Source organism: Entelurus aequoreus, linkage group LG08, assembly GCF_033978785.1.
Source record: "Entelurus aequoreus isolate RoL-2023_Sb linkage group LG08, RoL_Eaeq_v1.1, whole genome shotgun sequence".
Classification (NCBI taxonomy): Eukaryota; Metazoa; Chordata; class Actinopteri; order Syngnathiformes; family Syngnathidae; genus Entelurus; species Entelurus aequoreus.
The window spans coordinates 39,610,796-39,632,804 of record NC_084738.1 but is presented as its reverse complement, the minus strand read 5'-3'; the positions used below and the strand labels follow the sequence as shown (position 1 = coordinate 39,632,804).

The 22,009-nt window shown below is 39.5% G+C and overlaps 1 protein-coding gene across 3 annotated transcripts in view; it reads left to right on the top strand.

Annotated features, from left to right (window-relative positions):
- Window positions 1–22,009, top strand: part of LOC133655868 (protein shisa-6) — a 202,139-nt gene that overhangs the window by 156,809 nt on the left and 23,321 nt on the right. For all 3 annotated transcript variants that reach the window (XM_062056456.1, XM_062056455.1, XM_062056454.1), the window contains 2 exons: window positions 10,524–10,586; window positions 14,096–14,116. In XM_062056456.1, the coding sequence (XP_061912440.1) occupies window positions 10,524–10,586; window positions 14,096–14,116 (84 nt within the window). The remainder of the gene's footprint in view (window positions 1–10,523; window positions 10,587–14,095; window positions 14,117–22,009) is intronic.

Sequence of the window (22,009 nt, the reverse complement as noted above, 5' to 3'; positions counted from 1 at the left end):
CATGAGAGGTATTAACGTAAAATGTCCTATATTATAATATTTATAAACTGTGCTCAGTAGGCTACTTTTATTTTGGATTGCATCAGACCCTGTAGATGTACTGCTTTAAGTGCTTGGGTGAAGTTAGTATTTGCTCTGAAGTAGCGTCTTCACTGCCTGAATATAAAATTTGAGATGCCTAATGGTTAAATCAGAATCAGAATCAGAATCAGAATCGTTTTATTGCCATTGTTTGAGAACGGGTTCACAAACTAGGAATTTTTCTTGGTGCAAACGTGCGACATAAAACACATATAACACATATTTGGTATAAAAAAGAGCTGTGACTGAGCTATCAGATAGACTTAGAAGGGATTCAAGGAATTCAAGGAGCTGCTGTTAGGAGTTATTGTTCATTTGCCTGATGGCCGAGGGGAAAAAACTGTTCAGGTGGCGGGAGGTGTGGGTCTGGATGGAGCGTAGTCTCCTGCCTGAGGGGAGAGGGGAGAATAGCGTGTGTCCAGGGTGAGAAGAGTCAGCTGTGATCCGACCCACACGCCTCCTGGTCCTGGAGGAGAACAAGTCCTGGAGGGATGGGAGCTTGCAGCCAATCACCTTCTCAGCAGCACGTACGATGCGCTGCAGTCTATTCTTATCCTGGACTGTGGCGCCGGGGAACCACACTGTGATGGAGGAGGTCAGGATGGACTCTATGATGACTGAGTAAAACTGCACCAGCATCTCTGTCGGCACCTTAAGTTTCCTCAGCTGCCGCAGGAAGTACATCCTCTGCTGGGCCTTCTTGATGAGGGAGCTGATGGTCGGCTCCCACTTGAGGTCCTGGGTGATGGTGGTGCCCAAGAAACGGAAGGAGTCCACAATGGGGACGGGGGTGGGAGAGTCAATCAGGGTGAGGGGGGATGGTGGGGCTGTGACTTTCCTGAAGTCCATGATCATCTCCACTGTTTTCTGGGCGTTCAGCTCCAGGTTGTTGAGGCTGCACCAGGACGTCAGCCGGTCCACCTCTCTCCTGTAGGCGGACTCATCGCCATTCGAGATGAGCCCGATGAGGGTGGTGTCTTCCGCAAACTTGAGCAGTTTTACGGATTGGTGACTGGAGGTGCAGCAGTTTGTATACAGGGAGAAGAGCCAGGGGGAGAGTACATAGCCCTGAGGAGTACCAGTGTTTGTGGTTCGACTGTCCGAGACAATCTTCCCCAGCCGTACGTGCTGTCTTCGGTCTGTCAGGAAGTCATTAATCCAACTGCAGAGGGAGTTGGGCACGCTGAGCTGGTAGAGCTTGTCTCGTAGCAGTCCAGGGAGGATGGTGTTGAAGGCAGAGCTGAAGTCCACAAACAGGATCCTAGCGTAGGTTCCTGGGGAGTCCAGATGCTCCAGGATGAAGTGGAGGGCCAGGTTCACTGCATCATCCACAGACCTGTTGGCTCTGTAGGCGAACTGCAGTAGGTCCAGGAGGGGGGCGGTGATGTCCTTGAGGTGGGGCAGGACCAAGCGCTCAAAGGACTTCATGACCACAGACGTCAGCGCGACCGGCCTGTAGTCATTTAGTCCTGTGATCCGTGCTTTCTTGGGGACAGGGACAATGGTAGAGGTCTTAAAGCAGGACGGCACGCGGCATAGCTCCAGAGAGGTGTTAAAAATGTCAGTGAAGACAGGAGCCAGCTGGTCCGCACAGTGTCTGAGAGTGGAGGGGGAGACACCATCCGGCCCGGGGGCCTTCCGCGTATTCAGCTTCAAGAACTGCCGGCGTACATCCTCTTCTTTGATGGAGAGGGTCTTTACAGTCTTATGATGTTTTTGGAGTCCTGTGATGTCATTGGAGTCCTTTGAGTCCTTTAACTCCTTTAATGATGTGCTGGCATTGGTGGGGAGGGTGATGGTGGGGGGAGCATGGCTTTGATGAGCTGAAGGCCGTTCATGACGACAGTAATGTGTGTTGAGGCCCTGAGCGAGAGTCCGGTCATTCAGGGCCTGGGGGGTTTTGGGCTTATAGTTCGTAAGGGCCCTTAGACCTCTCCAAACTGCCGCAGAATCATTGGAGCGGAACTGTTCCTGTGGACGGTTAGAGTACACAGATTTAGCTTTCTCCACTTCCCTGGTGAAGTGGTACTTCGCTTCTCTGTATGTACTTCGATCCCCGCTTCTCCACGCAGCCTCCTTCTTCTTGCGCAGCTGTCGGAGCTTGGGTGTGAACCAGGGCTTGTCGTTGTTATAACAAACCCTGGTGCGTGTTGGAATGATGCGCGCCTCATTGAACTGTATGTATGAGGTCACAGTGTCCGTATACTCGTCCAGATTGTTCGTGGCCGCTCCAATTGCCTCCCAGTCTGTCGTTTCCCAGCAAGCACGGAACTCGTCCACAGACTCGGCGGTGAAACACTTAATGTTCCTCATAACAGGTTTAGCCAGTTTCAGTCTCTGTCTGTATGAAGGGATTAAGTGCACCATCACGTGATCTGATAGTCCAAGAGCAGCGCGCGGGACTGCATGAAAAGCTTTGCTCAGTGTAGTGTAGCAGTGATCCAGCGTGTTCTCCTCTCTGGTCGGGCATGTAATAAACTGTCTATACTTTGGTAATTCCTGGCTCAAATTTCCCTTGTTTAAGTCACCAAGCACGGTAACAAGAGAGTCAGGAAAAGACCGTTCCACATGTAAGAACTGTCCTGCGAGCGCGCGCTGAGCGTCACGCACGTCCGCGCCGGGCGGGATGTAAACAGCCACGGGAATGAATGAAACAATCTCACGCGGTGAGTAAAAGGGCTTACAGTGGATGAAATAATATTCCAGAGAGGAAGAACAGTGTCTAAAAATGACAGTCACGTCTGTGCACCAGCTATTGTTGATAAAGAAGCATAGTCCCCCGCCTCTTTTTTTGCCAGAGAGCGCCGCGTCTCGGTCCGCGCGGAGGAGATGAAAGCCCTCCAGTTGAAGCGCGCTGTCCGGGACACTTGCGCTCAGCCAAGTCTCCATGAAACACAACACACAGGATGAGGAGAAGTCCTTGTTCCTTCTCATCAGCAACGCTAGCTCGTCCATCTTGTTGGCAAGTGAGCGGACGTTGGAGAGGAAGATGCCTGGTAGAGGCGTGCGTAATCCCCGTCCGCGAAGACGGACAAGTGCGCCCGCTCTCTTTCCTCGTCGATGCGGTTTCCCTCTTTTGATCGCAGAATGGACAAAATCCGCAGCTGACGCTAAGATGACCGGTAACAAGTCCATAGGGAGGATGGATCTGATGTTCAGTAGCTCTTCACGGGTGTAAGAGCACCCGGAAACACAATTTATGTACAAAAACAAACATAACAGAGCGCACGAAAGCACCGAGGCAGCCTTCATCGGCGCCATGATGATGACGTTAAATAGTTGCTTCATTGTGAGAATGCTGACCATACACACACGTATGTTATTCTGCACCAAAATTTCAATTCAATTTATCATTACCTTCGCCAATGAGCTATATATTTGTTGCCGTTGGTTTGTCTGTCTGTCAGTTGGCAAAATAACTCAAAAAGGTACAAGTGGATTTTAATGGAACTTTCAGGAAATGTTCGAAATGAGATAAGGAACAACTGATTAGATTTTGGGCCTGATCCGAATTATTTCTACTACGTTTCCTTATGTTTATGTTTCTCTTGTGGGTTTATAATAGCGGCTCTGCCGTGACAAAGATAGTGGAGACCGACAAGAGTGTTCTCTCTTTTTCTTTCATTTCACTGTAGATATCTCAAAAAGTTACAGGCAGATTTTCATCTAACTTTCAGGAAACGTCTTAAATCAGATGAGGTACAAGTCATTATTTTGGGGCTGAAGAAGGAGAAATACAAAAAAACATAAGAGGATTTTTTTTTTATTTGGACATTTCGTCAAAATCTGTCTATAACTTTTTGAATAATGTTGCAAACAAACAGACACAACAAACCCTGGCAAAAATATAACATAAAATTGTACATTGTTGTTTTACAATTGTTACATTGTCACTTTGAAGACACTTAGAAGTATTTTTTATTTTTTTTGTATATATTTGCTTGTTTTGCACTATTCCTTTCACTTAAACATACATGTTAGTTAGTATAGTAACAATAAAAATTATTAGAACATGTGAGCATTATGTTTGTGTTCAATTTTTAACTTTTTTTAGCGTGTGTGATTTTTGAGGAGGAAATATTGTTGGTTTACAAACTTTTGTGATTTTGCTTCCTTATTTGTGATTATTCCTTATGCGTAGCAGTGGCAGCTGAAGTGAATGTGACAGCAGACAGCTGGATTAAAAAAAATAGACAGCCATCTCATTTGTCCAGAATCTTAACGGTCCTTTTGGACTGACCCAATTATATTGTATTCATACTCTGTATACCGTCCTAATCCTAAAGTAATTGTATGCATGTTCGAAAAGAAACTAACAGCATAGCCATAACCATAACCAAAAGACCAGGATGCCAATATGTTACCCTTGGTGTATTGTGAAACTAAATTCATTATCAAAATGTATTTTAATATTATTTTTTAAATCACAATTATTGAAATTCAACTATTTGGTGCATTTGCAAACAGCTAAAATTATGTATAAAGTAAACTATAACCTGCTACCCAAGATTGTACAACAATTCTTCTCAACAAAAGAGGAGAAATATAACCTTAGAGGAACATCTAATTCAAAACATTTGTATGCTCGTACAACACTTAAAACCTTTAGCATATGTGTATGTGGAATTACATTTTGGAATGGATTAACCAAAGAAATCTAACAAAGCACCAATATGATTCAGTTTAAGAGACTGTTCAAACTACAAGTGTTCACAAAGTACACAAAACAAGAATTATGATGAACATTTTGAACCCTTTTTTTCTTCTTTGTTTTAATTGAGAAAAAGATTATTTATGTTTTTAATATTTGTTTGCTTATTATGGTATATTATTTATTTATTATTTATTTGTTCACTGTTCTGTTACAGAGAACAAGGAAATAGGATAAAATTGCTATGGTATGAAAAGGGCTAGGATTAAATAAACTGCTTCTTCCTACTCCTTTTCGGACGTGCTGTAATGAAACAATTGGAATTGTGTAATGCATTACATTGCATCGTATGCATGTTCGAAATAAACTGAAACTGAACTGATCTGAAAAAATATCTGATTACAAGCATATTTTCATTAGATATTACACTAATTACATTCAACGCAAAGCTAAGATATGGATGTTTATTTCCAGATAGTTTAGCATAGATCAATCAACATTATATCGGTTGTATCATCTTTAATGTACAAAATGTATCAAGAGTCCCTGCGACCTTTAATATTTGTGTATGCGGGTAAATGTTTGAACACCCCTTACGTACTGTAAGTCTAATAATTTGTTGCAAGTTTCAAAGAGAGAAAAATAATACATAGCATAGGAAGTGTGTGTGTCATCTATCTCCATACACGCTGCAAATATTGAGACACATGATGCGAGTGTGTCGCCCCCCCCCCCCGCCCCCCCCGTCCTCTGTCACTTGTGTGAAAGATGTAAATGGATGTTTCAGCAGTCGCCTCTAATGCATTTTTAAACAGGCACAGCAGCAAATAGCAAATGAAGTGTCACAAGCCCAACTCCCTGCGACTGCGGTCCTCCATCTATCTGTTCCCCCTCTCATGTAGACGTACAAACAGACAATGATAGCCGCGCACAATTTCCTACACACCCCCGAGAATAGCTGTCATTCATCAACTTTCTCCGAGCAGTGGGCTCACTAAAGCTCCCATCCTTCATCTAAAACACACATCCACACGGCCATGTCCAGCCTGGTCTGCGCCACTGCCGATCGGCCACAAAAGCTTCTGCACAGTATGACAATGGACCAGATAGGGAAACGTGTTTCCTCTCTATGTGCGAACTGCAGAAAAGTGACTCTGCTTCCCACAGCCGACTGTTGGTGTTGATTGGACTGTTGTCTTGCATACTAAGAGATATGGCCAGAGACAGTATGTGGCAGCTAGGTGCAGAGGACTCACGATAATGTTGCCGAGCTTTGGCATTGTTTCCTGTCTTGAGAGAATAGACATTAAAACAGCTCTGCCTGTGTACAAGTCTTTTCATGGTCCAGTGCGTAAGTACATCTCTGATCTCTCATCTTCATATGACATAGCCACATGAACCATCTTGGACTCTAAGCACCTACGAGAGTGGTCTCCTGCTAGTTCCCGGAGTCAGGACAAAAAATGTGTTCCAGTTTTATGCTCCTCGAACAGGGCCACATCGGGCTCATTGGTCCCTTTAATCCGGCCCGCCAGAATTAAAACAGAATTGAGCAAAGATCTGTTTTGAGAATTGCCACAACAAAACTGATACTAGACTTTGACAGACTGGCAAAAAAAGGGTGATCGACAATACTGCGCCTACTGAAAGAGAATGTAAGTGTTAACCCTTTAATACAGTGGTGTCAAACTAATTTTAGCTCAGGGGCCACATGGAGGAAAATCTGTGCACACGCGGTCAGGACTATTAAAATCATGGCATTAAAACTAAAAAATAAAGACAACTTCAGATTGTTTTCTTTGTCTTACTTTGGCCAAAAATAGAACAAAGACATTCTGAAAATACTACAATAAAATATAGAAAAAAATACCGGCAGCGGTAAAGTTTAGATCCATGAAGGAAGGAAGAAAGTGAATGAATTTTTATAACTGAATAAAATACATATACATAACACATTTTTTTCTTTTGTATTATTTTTTTAATGAATTAAGTAACGTTTATGACAACCTTTTTCCAAAACACAATATAGAATGTGAGAAATAACAGGATAAAACATACATTTATAATTTGTTTTTAAAACGGTTACAAAAAAGTGGGACCCCAAAAATTTAATGTGGGACCCCATTTTTATGACTTGATTTTGAAATTCCTTAGCACCGACACTGATGCGCGTAAAACAGCAGCAGGCGGCTGTGGCCTGCGGGCTGGTTCTAATACTAATCAAATATCTTCCCGGATTTGGCCCGCAGGCCTTGAGTTTGACACCCCTGCTTTAATACCATGTGTATGTTTATTTGATGTTCTGATATATTGTTGAAAATAGATGTATTATAATTAAAATAGCCCATGTTTGAGAAGTCTTCTCTTAGATATGATATGCTTTGAAATACATCACATGCTGGCCAAATTTCAAAATCCAGTGTGGCCCCTAAAACAAAAAGTGTGTCTACCCCTGTCCTAGAATATGGACTTCTCTTCCAGGAGGTGTGAGACAGGCCTAAACTTTGGCAATGTTGAAATCCACGCAGAAAACACTTCTGATTAACTGTGCAATATGAAAGTGTTATATTTGCACTCTTTGATTTCAAAAGGGCAGATGAACTTTTTTATTTTGCCTATTGTTCACAATCATTATGAAAGACATGACAATGGATGTTATTTTTTTATGCATTCTAGATAGTAAATACATGCAAACAAAAGTCTGCTTACAATAGAGCATATGGGGGCCACTGTGTTCTGCCTATAAACATCCAAACACCTCCATTAAGGTTTTATATACTGTACATCATGTCAGTAAATATGTAATGTAACAGGAACATTTATTATAACATTCGCTTTCAGCGTTCACTTTTTCCTTCAACCCCATCACTGATTATTACTTACCGCAGACTTTATGAGAGCCAACAAACATAATAAAACATCACTTGCTGTATAAGGTCTGCTGTCATTAAGATGCCGACTGATAGGATGTTCATATATTCATATTTAGATGAAAAATGACCCATAATCCTCGCAAAGAAAAGAGGGGTGGAACTAAGTGTATTTTTGTCGGAATACGTCCTCGTCCTTCTACTATCTAGGTGAAAGGCATGATTTTTGATCTAGAATAACGTTTGACGAGCAAGGAAACGAGGAAGCAGCTAACTGATCAGTCGATCATGTCAATATTGGCACACAAGCTCACGATCCCGTCGCCGCTATAAATAGTTTCTCTGCGTTAGCGCTTATAATAACAATATCACTAATACTTGGTTAATAGTCAAGTCACAAAATGTAAATGGAGTATTGTTGGCACTTTTTGGATGTTTTAATTGGGTTTTATGGGCGAAGTTGTCATGTCTGTTGATCATGTTTTTGTTTTGGCCATGTGTTTGTTTTTTGGACTCTTTTTAGTTCCTGGTTGCACTTCCTGGTTTGTTTGTTTCCATAGCAACTCATTAGTTTTCACCTGGTTCACATTGTCCTGTCACGCACCTGTTTCACGTTTTGAGTCACGCACCTGTTTTCACTGATCATGTCACTATTTAAATCTTTCTGTTTCTGTTGGTCTTTCTGGCGACATCACGTTCCCACTCCTGCCACTCTGTTCACGCTCATGATCCATGCTGCTCTTTTTCATGCTTTCTCCTCATGCCAAGTAAGTTTTGTTTAATAGTTTTTGTGACCTTGTGCAAGTCTTTTGTTTTGTATAGCCAAGTTTTCTACCTCCACTGTGAGCGCTTTTTGTTTATTCCTTTTTTATTGTTAAAATAAACATGTATTTAAATTCACGTCTTGCACGCGCCAATTTTCCGTTGCCTTCTGGGAGAACCAACCACGCCAGGGACCCAGTCCTGACAGAAGTAGAGAACCTCCCATTGGCTCCGCTGAAAGCAGACTTTTATTTACCTTTATTTACAAGTTAGAATGCACAACAATAAAATACATCCCTCGTCATGTCTTTTATAATGATTGTGAGAGATAGACGCAATTTTAAAAAAACAGTGCAGTTCCCCTTTAATTAAATCATTATTAGTTTTAGATTTAATTTGTATTCATGTGGTCTTGTCATATTATGTATCTGTAGAGCACTTTGTGTATGATTTGTGCCCTATAAAATGCCCTATTCATTTAGAAGTAGGTTTAAGTCAAACTTTGCATATAGGGAATATGGACATTTTCACTCATGGAACACATAACAGTAAAAATATATGAATTTGAATCAAAAACAATTATATTAAAAAAAACATTACATTTTTGCTTGAACCTTTTGCCGTGAATGGCCCATATATTTTCGTCATGATGAAGCTTTGTTATTTGTATGTGCCCACCTAAGATTTGGTCTAATAAACACCGTACAGTACTTTGATGGGCAATTTTAGCCACACACCAATTACCCCAGAAAAAGAAAGGGTTAAGGGTAGAAAAAGCAGAATATCATGAATAAAATATTCCCAGTGCATATTTGCAACTTGTTTCAATAAAGCTACTGAACAAAGCACTTTACAAATGGACTCACTTTATGTGATACAAACAGTGCACAGTACAGTACCAAGATGAAGAAACAAGACACCTGTGTCAAAAACATGAGTAGATACAGGAGAATGAGCACACAATGGAGGCACATAAGTCTAAGTAGGACATGGGGATGCATACTGTATATGGGAGGATAAAAGTTGCATTCATGTCCTGGCCACTAAGGACTGTTTAGCGAGACATAAATGTCACTTTTTTATTGCTTTCCAAATTTGATGTGTTCAAATTGGTCTTTTAGACAACCAGCAGGGACAATCAAACATTATTCAATCTCCTTAGAATGGCCAGTCAGGCATTTTTTGTTTCCTACGTTCATTTTATAATGAATATATTTTGTTTCTAGATTGGTGATTACAGCCAGAGCTTTAAAGTCACACAGAAGTCTGCTCGCCAGCCAAAATAAACACAACACTATCAGCCCTCTGCTTAATTTCTAACCATTGCAACTGCTTGCTTCAATCCAAGAAGGCTGAGGTAGCCTCGACTTGGATGTATGCATGTTTTTTTTGCATGCTGCCCAATTTCCCTCACTGCTCGGTCATAATAGCCTTGCATAGACTCACCACCAAAATGACCCAAAAAAAACACAAGCATACACCATAAAATACATGCAACAGGAGAAGTCTGGAAAATAAAAAAAACATTTTTTATTAAACTGATACGCTACTTAAACGCTGCTTGAATCTTTCATTGTTATGTAGACCTTGCAGAGTTGTTGTTGTGTCATTGCCTCCCAAATTTGTGTTTACTGGAACTGCATGGATTTTTGAAGGCTTTGTATTATTGTTGTTATTTGTATTATAGGAACAAGGTTCCTGTGAAAAACATTGTTTGTAAGCCACATCTTTTTAAATGTTTATTTCACCTGGAGTGTTTTTTTTTTTTTACTCTAGCCTGACGTTGATTCTGTTTATCTGACTTTGTTTTTGCAGGATAACACCAACGTTTTTGCAGACTACACTTTTTGCGGATTCACACCTCCTGCTTTTCTCATCATCTTTTTTTTTTGCATCCATCAGCATGAAAATAATGATTATTGAAAATAATCATAACAAAAGGAATACTTCACACTCAAAGGACATGACAACTGTAAAATGCCGCATGACTGCAGCATTCTCACAATGATGCATGGAAGTGTTTGTCTGAATTGCAGTAAAACAAAAACAAAAAAAGACCCCATCATAATCACCCTCATGCTTTTAACATTCTGTATTAGGATTGATACAGACCATTCCATGAACACTGAACAGATCTTTCGCTGCTTTTGTCATTGCAGGTACCCATCAGCACAACTATAACCATGTGGCTCTAGGTAGCCCCATACGCACACCTAAGAACGGTAAGACAAACTAGTTTGGAGGGCAATATTCTTACTGGAACTGACCATTCACCTGATTGGAGTGTTTCACATCGTTGGTCGAGAAACAGTTTGACATGGCGCTCCCTTCAACCCTGTATATCTTTCTGTAACAAAATCCTTTATTGTTTCTGGGGGACTGAATTGTTCCCCTTCCCAGAGTTATGAGCAGGAAACAGTCACTGACCATCTCGGAAAAGAGTAATTGCCTGGAGGTCAACTTGTCCCCTTGGTTGACATGGCGAATGCAACCTCATTGTTGTCTGAGAACAAACGTTATCACTGTAACCTCATGCACCTCTGCAAAGAGAGCGTTCGAGCTAAATTGGTTTTATTACAGCTGTCACTAAGGTGTTTGTCACAGTAGTTATTATTGTGAGGGCATTGACTGCTTTGTGGTCACTAGACTAATCAGCTGATGTGGCACAAAACTATTTTTATCTTGACGGTGACAGTGTCATAATCAGGGGTGTCCAAACGTTTTCTACCAAGGGCCGCACACTGAAAAGTCAAAGCATGCGAGGGACATTTTGATACTTTATTTTGCAGATCAGAAAATGCTAAAAACTGGCATTATATGTATTCAAAACTATATGACAGTTTTGTGTTATAGGTCAGCGGTTCTTAACCTTTTTGACCTCGGGGCCCACCTTTTCCACTACAGAGGGACCCAGGACCCACTCAAATTAACTGAATCTAACCTACTACCAGTTTAACAAGATAAACCTTGTCAAATGATATGAAAGCATCCATCCATTTTCTACCGCTTGTCCCCTTCGGGGTCGCGGCGGGTCCTGGAGCCCATCTCAGCTGCATTCGGGCGGAAGGTGGGGTACACCCTGGACAAGTCGCCACCTCATCGCAGGGCTAATACAGATAGATAGACAATATTCACACTCACATTCACACACTAGGGCCAATTTTAATGTTGCCAATCAACCTATCCCCAGGTGCATGTCTTTGGAGGTGGGAGGAAGCCGGAGTACCCGGAGTAATGTGTTCATCAAAACGATTAATATCAATATCAGGCTGATTACAAAAATAAATACTAATCAAATATACTGCAAAAGAAGGGACTCATAAAAACTGATGAAAAATACATGTACATACAATTACACAGGGCTAAAATAAATAAATTTTAACTAATATAATAATAGATAATAATATGCATATCTTAAATAAACTGTCAAGAAAATTAAAGTATAAATGAAAATAAAGCTTCCCCACTTAAGTCGTAATTTTTGCGTTTGAGAAATTCAGAAATTGAAATTAAGAAACACTGTTATAGGTGACAAAGCGTACTATCAGATATTAGTATCAAACTGTCAGGTTTTTTCCGTCCATTTGTGTTGTTTTTTTGTTAGATTTCATTTTGGAAATTTGCTGCTGGCCAACAAAATTCAAGCTGCAGGCCAAAAATAGCCCCTGGGCCACACTTTGGACACCAATTGTCAAATTCAAGGGTGTCTAAAGTCCGGCCCAGGGGCCATTTTTGGCCAGAAGATTGTTATTTATCGGCCCTTGACATGTTCTAAGAAAACTTAAATGACTTTATTATTATTGAGGTGTATACAACACAAACAACTACCATAATTTCCAGGCTATATAGGGCCCCTAAGTATAAGCCACACCCACCAAATTTTGGGAGAACATTTATTGTGTAAATCGAGTGGCTGCACAAGTCTAACCGCATGAAATATTTGCACAGGTGCTTGCGTTCATTTACAAATTTTACAAAAGACAGTGCCTGTAACACGACATAAAGTAGCCTACTAGAGAGGTCATTAGGCAGGGTCTTCGTCCTGCGCATTAAAACTGCTGTATTCATGATTTTTTTTTTTTTTTTTCGATGGCCGGATTGATTGTCTTTGTTGTTTGTGGGCATTTTGTCATTTCTTCTCCAAGATGAGAGTGAGTCCATAACACGCTAAGTGGCTGACTGAATGATTGTGTGGGTGTGTTTAATTTAACGTGAACAATTTCATTGGTCCACCGTGACCCGTTCGCCTATTTTATTGGTCTCTGACGAGGATACATTTATTGGCGGCATGTGAAGCTTGTGAACCCGGAAAAAATCAATAAATAAGAGGCGCCATTGTATAAAGCACCGGGTACAAAGCATGGAAAAAAATAGCTGCTTGTAGTCCAGACATTACATTATTGGTCACCTATAACAGGGGTTCTTAACCTTTTTGATATCAGGGCCCAACTTTTCCACTACAGAGGGCTCCGGAGCCCACTCAAATTTAAGCACTAAATTAGTAATCTTGCTGTTGATTTTAATCATATTCATTATTTATATCTAACCTACATACCGTTTAGAACCTTGTCAAATGATATGAAAGAATGTGTTAATCACAAATAATAATGTCAAGGCTTAAATAAATACTAATACTAAAGAATGGACTTGTGAAAACTGATGAAAAATAAATTATGCAAGGCTAAAATAAATTCTAATAAATACATAACCAATATTTATCGTAATAATGTACGTTGTTTTGTTTTTTTAAATAAAATGTCAATAAAATTTAAGTGCAAATTAAAATACACCCTCACAACTTTAGTTATATTTTCTGCACTTATAAAACTTTTCTATAACTTTAGCTCCAAACTTCTTCTGTTTGTTTGATATTGTCATTACTGCCACAGGTGGTGGAAAAGTTATTACAACTGACCAAAGCCGAGACACAAATACATTTTTTGAGGCCCTCTAAGGGTTATTCGTGGCTCAACACTGACCTGTAACACAAGAAAATAATGTTGTTTTTGTCTTTTCCAAAAAGCTTAGCATATGCTGATATACAATACACTGAAATGTTTCAGTTAGTTTTTAAGTATGCGAATATGCGGCCGTCGGTGGAAAAAGTTTGGACAACCCCGGTCTAGATATTTCGCACACAGGTGTTGAGGGCCCATGTTAGGACATGCAAAGTGTTCTTCCATCCATCTGTTTTCTACTGCTTCAGATGATGCACTAATTTTAAGGTCCTAATGCGTGATAACCTGAGGATTGGCCAAACATGTTCCAGAGTTGTAAATACAGTACAGATGTAGTTTCCTTTGTCAGCAACACTCCAAGTAATACTGTCTACTGAGCTGAAAAGATGCAAAAATTGCAAAATACAAACATGACTTGCTTTTTTTTAACGGTTAAGTCTGTATGTTCGTGAATCAGTACAAGTCCATTCTAACATACTGTCTAATACAAAGATAGTAGAGACTTCTGATTGGCTTAAAGTTTAAGCACGCAATGTTTATTTCAAGATAAAGTCCACTGCCAGGAACCCCCACGTGGACTGTGACAAACGCACATTAGCAGTTTCTCAGGAGAAAAAATGATTCTCTGATTATTATTTTTGGAACACTAAGTGTTAGTTTTATTTTTACATTTTTGAGGGATGGTTTTCTTTGTCAGTTGTTCTTAATTAACTTGTGTCCTTGCCATTGTCAGCATGTAACTAAAACTTGTTTTTTCCACTTGATTTTGTTAGCCCACCGATCGCTGAGGCGTGGTAAGTTGAACAAAAATACAATTTGTGTTCCCCTACATCCCATTAGTGTTCTCACATGAAATACAGTTATGCTGTTTGATATGTCTGCCATAAGTCCCATCATATTTTTGACAGATGGAACAGTACTTTCTTCTATGTGGAACTGAAGGCATAAGCTTGTAAGACACTGATGTATGTTCTGTTTGTTATGTTACAATTACCCAAGTAAGTACTAGGGTGTAACGGTACGTCATCATCACGGCTTGGTACCTACCTTGGTTTTAAGGTCAGTTTTAGTTTTGTTACAGTCCAGGAGCAAAATGCAAAACATGAAACTGATCACCTTTGTCAGCTCTTATGATTTGTAAAATGGAACATATACAATGCAAGCTTCTAGCAAATAAATAAAGCTCTCAAATGAAAATGACATATGATTAAGAAAAATAAAATATATAATAGTTTACAAAATTCCTTTTTTAGTATAGTGCACAAGGTTTGAACAGGAAAATATTGTGTTTTATTTGTTAATTTGCAATTCCAACAATGAACAACTGTGGCACATTGCTTTTGTCTTATCTACTTGTTTGTCCGTTGAGATTGGCAAAGTGCCCCAAACATTACATAAGTGCTTTTTCAAGCAATGGCTTCTCCTTGGCTCTATTGCGAGTCATGACTTCCATAAGCCAGAGTCTGAGCTGCCGGCCATTTTTCTTTACATACTACATTGACATGTAGCACAATAAACACGTCCCGTCTCTCACTTTTAATCTGTATCTAAAAGTTGCGTACCAAAAAAACAGATTACAAATATATGTACCATTATACCCCTAGTACTTAACTGTTAGAGGTTTGACAGAATGAGGTAATATATTTTTATTGCTATCATTATTGTTAATAATATTATGATTTTCAAAAAGATTGTCAATTGTTATCCAAATATAGCTGTGTCAATTTTTAAATAAATAATAATCACATATTCCGGGCTTGGATATTTCAAGATCAGGGCTCTTTGGGGTTCATACCCTCTCTTGTTTGATGGGTCTTATTGTAAATCTGCCTGCGTGATGGTTTCGTTTTCAGATTGTACACGTTGAATTCAGGATGAGTGTTTATTTTGTACCTTTAAAAAGGGATTTATGAATAATCTCTTGAAAAGGAGCATGTGTTTACCTGATACGTTGCCATTTTGGGAAATCTATATCCTGGGATAGTCACATGACTGTCACATGACAACTACTCCAAAAATGTTTCCTATACTTAATTGAGAGACATCCAGTCAATCCAAAAAGTATTCAGAGCGCTTCACTTTTTCCATGTTTTGTTATGTTACAGCCTTATTCCAAAATAGCATACATTCATTTTTGTCCTGAAAATTCTACAGACAATACTACATAATGAGAATGTTTTTTTAAATTTACAAGTTCATTAAAAATTAAAAAACAAAAAAATCTAATTTAAAAGGGTATTCACAGCATTTGGTGATTACGTTGATGCACCTTTGGCAGCAATTACAGTTTTTGAAGGGGAACTGCACTTTTTTGGGAATTTTGCCTGTCGTTCACAATCATTATGAAAGACATGACGACGAATGGATTTTTTTTTAATGCATTCTAAATATTAAATAAACGTAAATAAAAGTCCACTTACAGCATAGCCAATGGGAGGTCCTTTATTTCGCTCCTAAAATCCAATAAATACCCATTCAAAAAGTGCCAACAATACTCAATTTACATTCCGTGACTTGAATATTAACCAAGTATTAGTGATATTGTTTTTAAAAGACAAACTATTTATAGCGGCAACGTGATCACTTACTGTGTCCTTATGTTTACATCATCGAGTGGTTTGCTGCTTCCTCGCTTCCCTGCTCCCTGTACATTTTTTCTAGATTATAAATCATGCATCTCACCTGGAAAGTAGATGGCTGAGAATATAATGTATAAGTTGGGACACTTTGATAGCCATTTAGGACCTGGAACTGGCAAGAATGACACAAAAAGGCGCTTGTCACCCCTGCAACCCCGTTTCTTTGTGAGGATTACGAGACATTTTTCATCTAAATGGGATTATATGAACATCCTAGCAGTCTGCATCCTAATGACAGCAGACATTGTACAGCAAGCAATGTTTTATTATGTTTGTTGGCGCTCATAAAGTCTGCAGTGAGTAAAAATCAGTGATGAAGGGGAAAAAAAGCAAACGTCGTGATGCGTTTTTGAATATAATGTGCCGCGTATGCCTAAAATGATCATGGTATATAAATATTAAATGTTATTATAAATGTGCCCGTTACTACATTACATATATACTTACATATATCATCAATCAATCAATCAAGGTTTATTTATATAGCCCTTAATCACAAGTGTCTCAAAGGGCTGCACAAGCCACAACGACATCCTCGGCTCAGATCCCACATCAGGGCAAGAAAAAACTCAACCCAATGGGCGTAATGAAAAACCTTTGAGGGGACTGCAGATGTGGGGACCGGTCTCCGGGCGACCGGTGAAATTAATGCAGAGTGGATACGGTTAATAATGTGAGAGTCCAGCCCATAGTGGGGCCAGCAGGGGATCCTCTTGCATGGAGACCCATCAGCAGCGCAGAGACGTCCCCAACTGATGCACAGATGAGTGGTCCACCCCGAGTCCCGACCTTGAAAAGCTTGCGCCTTAACTGTGGTCACCTGATAACCTCTCCACGCAAAAGAGGGAGGCAGAGCAGAAAAGAAAAGAGACAGCAGATCAACTGGTCTAAAAGGGGCGTCTATTTAAAGGCTAGAGTACACAAATGAGTTTTAAGACGGGACTTAAATGCTTCTACTGAGGTAGCATCTCTAACTGTTACCGGGAGGGCATTCCATAGTACTGGAGCCCGAATAGAAAACGCTTTATAGCCTGCAGACTTTTTTGGGGCTCTGGGAATCACTAGTAAGCCGGAGTTCGTAGAACGCAGATTTCTTGCCGGGACATATGGTACAATACAATCGGCAAGATAGGATGGAGTTAGACCGTTTAGTATTTTATACGTAAGTAGTAAAACCTTAAAGTCGCATCTTTAGTGCACAGGAAGCCAGTGCAGATGAGCCAGTATAGGTATATAAAGGTATATACACTATAGGCGTAATATGATCAAACTTTCTTGTTCTTGTCAAAAGTCTAGCAGCTGCATTTTGTACCAACTGTAATCTTTTACAAACCCTAAGAGAGGTGAGTGGATGTTTTTAAGGGGCTTTATAGGCTGAATAGAACGGCCCCCATAGGCTCCATTGTAAGCGGACTTTTGATTGTATTTATTTAAAAATTTAGAATGCATAAAAACACCCGTCGTCATGTCTCTCATAATGATTGTGAACGATAGGCAATATGCAAAACAAAAAAGTGCAGTTCCCCTTTAAGTCTTTTTGAATATGATTCCATAAACTTGCCACACCTTTCTTCGGGCAGATTCGTTTTTGCCCATTCCTCTTTGCAGCACCTCTCAAGCTCAATCAGGTTGGATGGGAAGCATTGGTTTTCATTCAGGATGTCTCTGTACATTGCTGCATTCATCTTTCTCTCTATCCTGACTATTTTCCCGGTTCCTGCCGCTGAAAAACATTCCCACAACATGATGCTGCCATCATGCTTCACTGTAGGGATGGTATTGGCCTGGTGGTGAGCAGTGCCTGGTTTCCTTTAAACATGACGCCTGGCATTCACGCCAAAGAGTTCAATCTTCATCTCGTCAGACTAGAGAATTTTGTTTCTCCTGGTCTGAGAGTCTTTCAGGTGCATTTAGGCAAACTTTTTAGGAAGAATAGTTCCACTCTACCATAAAGGCTTGATTTGTGGATTTCTGCAGAGATGGTTGTCCTTCTGGAAGGTTCTCCTCTCTCCACAGAGGAATGCTGTAGATCTGACAGAGTGACCATCAGGTTCTTGGTCACCTCCCTGACTAGACTAAGATGAATGCCGCAATGTACAGAGACATCCTGGATGAAAACCAACACTTCCCATCCAACCTGATGGAGCGTGAGAGGTGCTGCAAAGAGGAATTGGCCAAACTGCCCAGAGATAGGTGTGCCCAGCTTGTGGCATCGTATTCAAAAAGACTTGAGAGTATAATTGCTGCCAAAGGTGCATCAACAAAGTATTGAGCAAAGGCTGTGAATACTTATGTACATTTTTTAGTTTTTTATGTTTTTATAAATTTTCATATTAAAAAAATAATAATAATCACATTGTAGTAATGGGCCATTGTCTGTAAAATGTTGAGGACAAAAATTAATGTATTCCATTTTGGAATAAGGCTGGAACATAACAACATCTGGAAATAGTGTGAATACTTTCGGGATGCACTGTAATGGGTTCAATTCCATCACAAAGTTGTATTCGACTTGTATTACTACATTTATAGTGTGCTGGTTTTTAATGGGTTAAAGTCAGTCTATCTGTTGTAAGTAGAAGTGATTGATTTTCAAAATTGAGAACAGTATGTACAACTTCGCTGTCAAATCATCCCTTATTGATGCATCCTTCCGGCTCTCAGAACCCCTCTTTTTTTTCAGCCTTCCGTCATCCTCGCCCAAGCTTTCCTTCTCATTTCACTCAGCCATTTCCTTCCCTTGTCGTCATTCCGCCGCCCTTTTATCCTTTTTTAAACTGTCCTTATCTCCATCGCCTTCCCCTTTTTTTAGCTGGTCATTGGAGGCTGGCTGCAGCCGCACCCATGACTGCTGCAAGCTCATATGAGAGAGGCAGATAGAGCAAGAGGGAGGGGGAATATGAGAAAGAATTAAGGAGCAAAAGTGGGTGGCAGCATGGTCGGACAGATAAGACTGACAGAGCGTGGAAGCCGGCATTGGACGGGAGACAGTGTGGAAGACCGGGGGTGTATGCGAATTTGTGGGAAGGAATGAAAAAGATGAGGATGGGCTTTGGTCCAGTGCCCTTCCTCTGTACAGAAGTACAGATGCCAGGAAGAATCCTGGCATCACATCATGCTGCTTCCAGCCAGAGCAGGCGTTGCTCCCTGACCACGGTCTCTGATCACATCGCAGCACTGTCACAAAGCAGGGTTACTCTCCAGGCACACATCTGTTGTTTGTTGTCTCTTTCCGTTTGTCTTTCATTTTTTGGAGCGCTCTTCTTCTCGCGTCACTTGTCCTATCCGTCCTGCACCAAACATCCCACTGACTTTCTTGATACATGACCACCTTTGACTCCCCAGAGTACTGCCACTATCGCTTTTGAAGTTTTTACACCTACAGCCATTGCCTTAAGGCGGAGTGACTTAAATGTTTTCTTTAAACCATGGTAGGTCAACTTTTTGACTCATGAACCACACAAGGGTTCTAAAATGTGGCCAGGGGGGTAGTTGTTTAGTTTTTGTGAGGTCGCAAAGTGAAACTGTAACAGAAAACTATCCAATAAGCTTTACTACTCACTGGGTTTCAAATGATTGCTTCCCTCCGACCTCCTCGACATGTATGCAATCAAATAAAATATCTTCTACGTGTGCATAACTTTGACATAAAAGTCTCAAACCCCCACTCTGCTGTGTATCAGATCCTCATCTTCTCTGAGCTGTTCTGACACAATCCCTTAGATTACTGCAACAATTTATATTTCACTTAAAAAAAGCATATCGGGAAACAGGGAACCTTGGATTTCAGAAACTTTTGGAAATATTTCAAAAGGACAAATGATTAAATAATCATGTTTACCTGTTTAAGATCTGGCCTATAGTTAATTTGCTCATGCTTGAGTTAAGATAATGCACAGCAAAACAAAGTGGCACTAATAGGAGTTGACCTTGGGCCTCATGTATTAAGAGTTGCGTGGATTTTCTACTAAAAAGAGAGGTATGTTAAAATCCACAAAACATTGTACGCAAGAAAAAAATCGGATGTATTAGAGCAGTGGTCCTCGAACTTTTTGACTTGGGGGCCGCATTGAGTTAAAAAAATTTGGCTGGGGGTCGGGCTGAGTATATATATATATTTATATATATATATATATATATAAATATATATATATATATATATATATATATATATATATATATATATATATATATATATATATATATATATATATATATATATATATATATATATATATATATATATATATATATATATGTGTGTGTGTGTGTGTATGTATGTATGTATGTATGTATGTGTATATATATATATATATATATATATATATATATATATATATATATATATATATATATATATATATATATATATATATATATATATATATATATTCCGAGCGCGATGATGTCACGTTATCGATGGGGAAATGCATTTTTAGACAATATGATTTGCCTGAGCGGCTAGGAGACACTAAGAGTTACAAGCGGTAGAAAATGGATTAGAAAAGGCAGATTTAAAAATAAAAATAATATGTATATATATATATATATATATATATATATATATATATATATATATATATATATATATATATATATATATATATATATATATATATATATATATATATATATATATATATATATATATATATATACACACTACCGTTCAAAAGTTTGGGGTCACATTGAAATGTCCTTATTTTTTAAGGAAAAGCACTGTACTTTTCAATGAAGATAACTTTAAACTAGTCTTAACTTTAAAGAAATACACTCTATACATTGCTAATGTGGTAAATGACTATTCTAGCTGCAAATGTCTGGTTTTTGGTGCAATATCTACATAGGTGTATAGAGGCCCATTTCCAGCAACTATCACTCCAGTGTTCTAATGGTACAATGTGTTTGCTCATTGGCTCAGAAGGCTAATTGATGATTAGAAAACCCTTGTGCAATCATGTTCACACATCTGAAAACAGTTTAGCTCGTTACAGAAGCTACAAAACTGACCTTCCTTTGAGCAGATTGACTTTCTGGAGCATCACATTTGTGGGGTCAATTAAACGCTCAAAATGGCCAGAAAATGAGAACTTTCATCTGAAACTCGACAGTCTATTCTTGTTCTTAGAAATGAAGGCTATTCCACAAAATTGTTTGGGTGACCCCAAACTTTTGAACGGTTGTGTATATATATATATATATATTCCGAGCGCGATGATGTCACGTTATCGATGGGGAAATGCATTTTTAGACAATATGATTTGCCTGAGCGGCTAGGAGACACTGAGAGTAACAAGCGGTAGAAAATGGATTAGAAAGGGCAGATTTAAAAATAAAAATAAATATATATATATAAATATATATTTTTGGTATTATTATTTTTTTTATTACTTGGGACTTCTCGCGGGCCGGATTTTGGACGCTGGTTTTGGCTGTAGTTTGGGGACCCCTGTATTAGAGTATGCGCCCACACAAATCCAAGCACATTTTTTGTTACATCACAATCAACCTGGAAATGCGTGCCGGCGCAGGCCCGGACCACGCGCCCAAATAAATTACGCAAATCCTATTGAAAGTAGCCACGTGCCTGAGATCTGCACGCTCTTGCCCAATCACAATTAGCAGGAGGTGCTTCTTTCTCATGTTTTGAGCGAACAACAGAGGAGTGCGGTTGAGAGCCTTGCTACAACCGCACATTGGCTAAAACAAAAAAAAAGATGGCCAGAGTTCAGGAAGAAGGTGAAGAAGAAGATAGGTGTGCATGGCAAAAACAGAAGGACTTGGGGCACCGGAAATAATAAATTAGTGCAACATTTGAAAAGATAAGTGTTGCAATGATACATAAAAATGACTCTGATTACCTTCAATATGATATAATTTACAACAATATGTGTCTCTGCAGTTGCATGCTCACAGCTAGATCAGAGCAGTCTTTTAAACTTAAACATCCCAGCGCTATCAAAAACGATACACATGACTTTGACTCTTTTTTAAATAATCAATTTATTATTAGAACACAGGCGAACTACTTGCGATAGCAGCCGTACG